The 3831-nt window shown below is 59.0% G+C and overlaps 1 protein-coding gene across 1 annotated transcript in view; it reads right to left on the bottom strand.

Moving 5' to 3' along the window:
• Window positions 1–3105: 3105 nt before the first annotated feature.
• The window catches only part of TPPP (tubulin polymerization promoting protein), an 11266-nt gene continuing 10540 nt past the window's right edge, over window positions 3106–3831 (bottom strand). Inside the window, exon 4 of the mRNA XM_012660132.1 lies at window positions 3106–3460. Coding sequence (XP_012515586.1) covers window positions 3266–3460 — 195 coding nt within the window. The 3' untranslated portion in view covers window positions 3106–3265. The remainder of the gene's footprint in view (window positions 3461–3831) is intronic.

Below are 3831 nucleotides of genomic sequence, written 5' to 3'. Positions count from 1 at the left end.
CCTGACAGAACCTGTCCCTGTCCCCTGGGTGTCACCCCTGACAGAACCTGTCCCTGTCTCCTGGGTTGCATGCTGTGCAGTTTCTTGTATTCACAGATAGACATTTAATTTCTGTTTAACCACGGTTAGTAGAAGCTAATTGGCATTGCATAAAAACATGCAAAAAAGACAAACACCCTGCCTGTGTATTCACAATATTCAGAAACCGACTGAGGAAAACGCATGTGTCTGTTTTGTCCAGTGAGTTTAGGGTCCAGGCAGATGTTCTGTGTTCAAAGGCTACACACAGATGCAATGACAAATTCAACAGACAATTTTAAACTGACAGAATGGTGACTGCTATGTCCTCATGACTTGAGTTTTACTCCCCCTTCCTTGCTAGGTGGTGTAGACGGGAGGGAGAGTGTGTTTGCAGATCTACACTTGGAAACCGACTGGAGAAGGATGCTGTCCCGCTCACCAGTGTCTGAGGAAACCTTGGGCCCCGTGGGGGATGCGCAGGGGATGCACTAGAGACTGCTAATGGGCGTCTTGGTGCTGTGTGCCAGGTGCCACAGCCGAAAGCGTGTTGAGGGAGAGTCTGGGGCGTGAAGGCCTCTCCCTGTGGAGCCCAAGGGCCCTCCAGGCTGGCACAGGGAAGGCCACCAAGGCAGAGAGAATGTGCACTCGGTTTTCATTCACAAAACCCAAAGATTTGCTGCAGCAATCAGGAATGCATTCTAACATTTTCATTAGAAGTGAAAGGAGCATTTCTTGTCATGGAGCTCCCCTCCAGGAGCCTGAGATGCGTGGTGCTGGCGCTCCGCAGGCAGGACCCGTGGACCTCACCACTCTGGGCTAGTAAGATGCCGACTGCGTAGACGAGGTGACCTGTATGTGGCAGAGGCCTCCTGTCTGTGAGGTTGGGTGGTCTGTAGCCCCCTGAGGATGGGCACTTGTGTTGTTTCTTTTGCTTGGATCCAATTTCCTAGTACGCTGCCCGGGCAGGCCAGCCCTGACTTGGTTTGGACTTTCGTTTGGGGGTCATTCTAGCCTGAGGACGACCTGCTGAACAGGAGACAGCGTCCCGGTGCTCTGGCACCTCTCCCTTCAGTGTCTTGTGTCCCCACAGACCACTGTGGGGTCCAGGAGAGCGTTGGTTCCTACTGTGCAGCCTGAGAAGCCTCAGACACCACTCTGGCCCGTCCCTCTGCCTTGGCCGGGTGCACTCAGCTCCAGGGCCGGGGTCCTGCTGGCATCGTGTCTGTTCCATGTGACTTGGCTGTGACTGTGGAGACTGGGTTGTGCACAGGCAGAAGAATGTGAGAAAAGCAGCCTCAGACCAAGGGACAGCCAGCCCACAGTGGTGCCGCGCTCTGACCAGGGAGTCTGGAGGGGACAGGAGCCCGAGAGGGTGTGAGGTGCTAGGGTCCTTCCAGCTCTTGAGCTGTTCGACCTGGCCAGGAGCCTGTTCATCGACCCTAATGACAGTCATCAACATCTTGAACACAAGGGCTTTTGGGATTATTGAACACTTTGCACGCTCAGAGTCGTTTTCAGACATTTCCCACATCTTACGTTTGCCTGTAGGTTTCATGCAGGGCCAGCTGGGCATAGCCAGGAGATGGGGCTGGGCTGGAGTCTTGCAGCCTGAGAGCCACTGTTCCTCGGTCTTCAACATCAGGCACCGTGAGCTTCAGAACCTCAGAAGGAAGGTGCCCACTGGGCCACCCCATCCTTGAGTTGAGGCCTCCCTTTTGAGGGGCCTGGCAAGACCCCCACCCTCAGGGGACCGTTCAGCAGGGAGCCCTGAGGCTCGGTCCCACACGGGTGGGTGGGCTGCTCCTGTGACCACGTGCTCTCGGGGCTCAGGGGAGGTGGGCGGCGTGTCTGTGTGCTGTGGCAGTGAGGGAGGGGCCTGCTGTCCACCTGCACCATAAGCCCATCCCTGGATGGCCATCTGCCCTGGGCAGAGCTGGATGGAGCCAAAGGGCTCCTGGGAGCATTTCCCCAAGGCTGCCGTGGCCTCTTTCTAGGACCAGCTCCAGAACCACATGGCCCAGCAGGTTACACTCAAGGCGATGGCTGTTCACGCCAAGGGACAGACAGCCGTGGGGGTCAACATGACAGCAGGTGGCCACACGGATCGGCATCCCCAGAACAGCAGCACGGGGTTCTTGTGCAGACGTGTGCAAGGACAGGCTGCCCTGCTGCGTGCTCGCAGTGTAGGTACGTGGGGGTCCTGGGCAGGCTGTGCCCACCGCCTCCTGTGCACTCCGTGGTGGTGGAGGACAAAGCCCCGGCAAACGCTGCAGGCCTGTTTGGCGTCCTGACTCCAAAGGGTCGGGAGAGGTTAGGAGAGCCATTTAGAGAGAGTTGAAACTGCACAGGCTGTGGCTGACAGGGGTTTGGGAGCAAAACGGGTGGCAGCATGGATGGACAAGCGGGAGGCCAGGCAGGGATGCCTGTCACGTGCTGGCGAGGCTCCTGCCTGGCAACGCGGGGACAGGACATCCTGGATCTTCCTGGACTCTGAGAACAGACGTGCAGTCACCATCTCAGGAAAGCAACCTAAAGACAGCTAACTTCATGCTCCAGGTCACTCTGGTTAGCCGGGAAGCTGCCCATTGTGTCCCCCAGCCTTCCTTTCACCTCAACTGTGTGTGTGAGTGTGTGTGTGTAGGAGCATGTATGCATGAGCATGTGCAAGCATGTGCATGTGCTTGTGGGACCTGCCCCCCACACACACACCTGGCCTCTAAGGCCCAGAGGACCCTGTGGTGTCTGCTGCAGGACAGGCCTCAGGGCCCACAGACAGGAGTCTGTTTGGAGCTCACTCGGTTTTATTTGTGCTGTTCGTTAGTTCCTTAGCTCCTGTTGCCCTCAAGGCCCCTGGAAAGTGTCTGCCAGTCAGGAGGTTGGTGTGGCCTCCTACAGGGTCTGTTTCCCAGAGTCCGCACAATGACCAGCTCCTTTAAAACGCCCCTTTCACCTGCAGACTAGGTAGCCAGTGTGGTGCGATCCCAGGAGACACTTTGGAAGCGGCGGAGGCAGGCGTGATAGGGAGGGTCATGGCCCAGTCCTGGGGTCTGAGAGGGGAGTGTCGGGTGCCCAGCAGGAGGGAGGCCTGGGTGTGGCCCCCACAGCTGCCCCAGGCCCCAGCAAGGCGCCCCTCTGGGTTCTGCCCAAGTGAGCACAGGAATGTCCACAGGAATGTAATGAAGTGACGGGATACAGTTCCTGCTCCCCGGACACCTGCAGCGTCGTGGGGCCCAGATCCACGGAGCTACTTGCCCCCATGCACCTTCTGGTCGTAGGTGCCCGCGTGCTTGTAGCCGGGCACATAGCCTGACTCGTCCACCAGGTCCACACGGCCGGCCTTGCCCTTGCCCTTGCCCGAGGAGTCGAAGCGCTCCTTATGGGAGCCTGTGAACTTGGTCGTGTCGGTGAGCCGCGACACAGTGGGCGACGAGATGGCCTTCTGCAAGAGGAGAGGGGTGGGAGGGAAGAGGTGAGCTGCGGGCCAGGTGAGGAGACGAGATGAAGGCTGGGCCTGACCTGGGCAGGTCTCCCAGAGGACAGGTCTCCTGGCAGACATGGCGCAGAACCGCTCAGGCCGAGCTGCAGATAGATGCGGGATAGCCAGGTGGCCCGGGGAAGCCCAGGGTCTGTAGCGCCGTGACACTGCCCCTTCTCCAAGTCCGCCTGGTCTTCATGCAGTTGTCCACCCTCTCGGAAAACCCACGCCAGCCCCCTCCCGAGGACCTGGGCTGTCAGGTTGCGGGTCCACATCTCTCCTCAGGTCCCGCCCGGCCCACCAGGCTCCGCCCAGGCCCGCCCCTCCTTCCAGGC

Source organism: Propithecus coquereli, unplaced genomic scaffold (assembly GCF_000956105.1).
Source record: "Propithecus coquereli isolate 6110/MARCELLA unplaced genomic scaffold, Pcoq_1.0 Scaffold658, whole genome shotgun sequence".
NCBI lineage: Eukaryota > Metazoa > Chordata > Mammalia > Primates > Indriidae > Propithecus > Propithecus coquereli.
The sequence above is the reverse complement of the archived record's forward strand: the minus strand, read 5'-3'. Positions and strand labels throughout refer to the sequence as shown.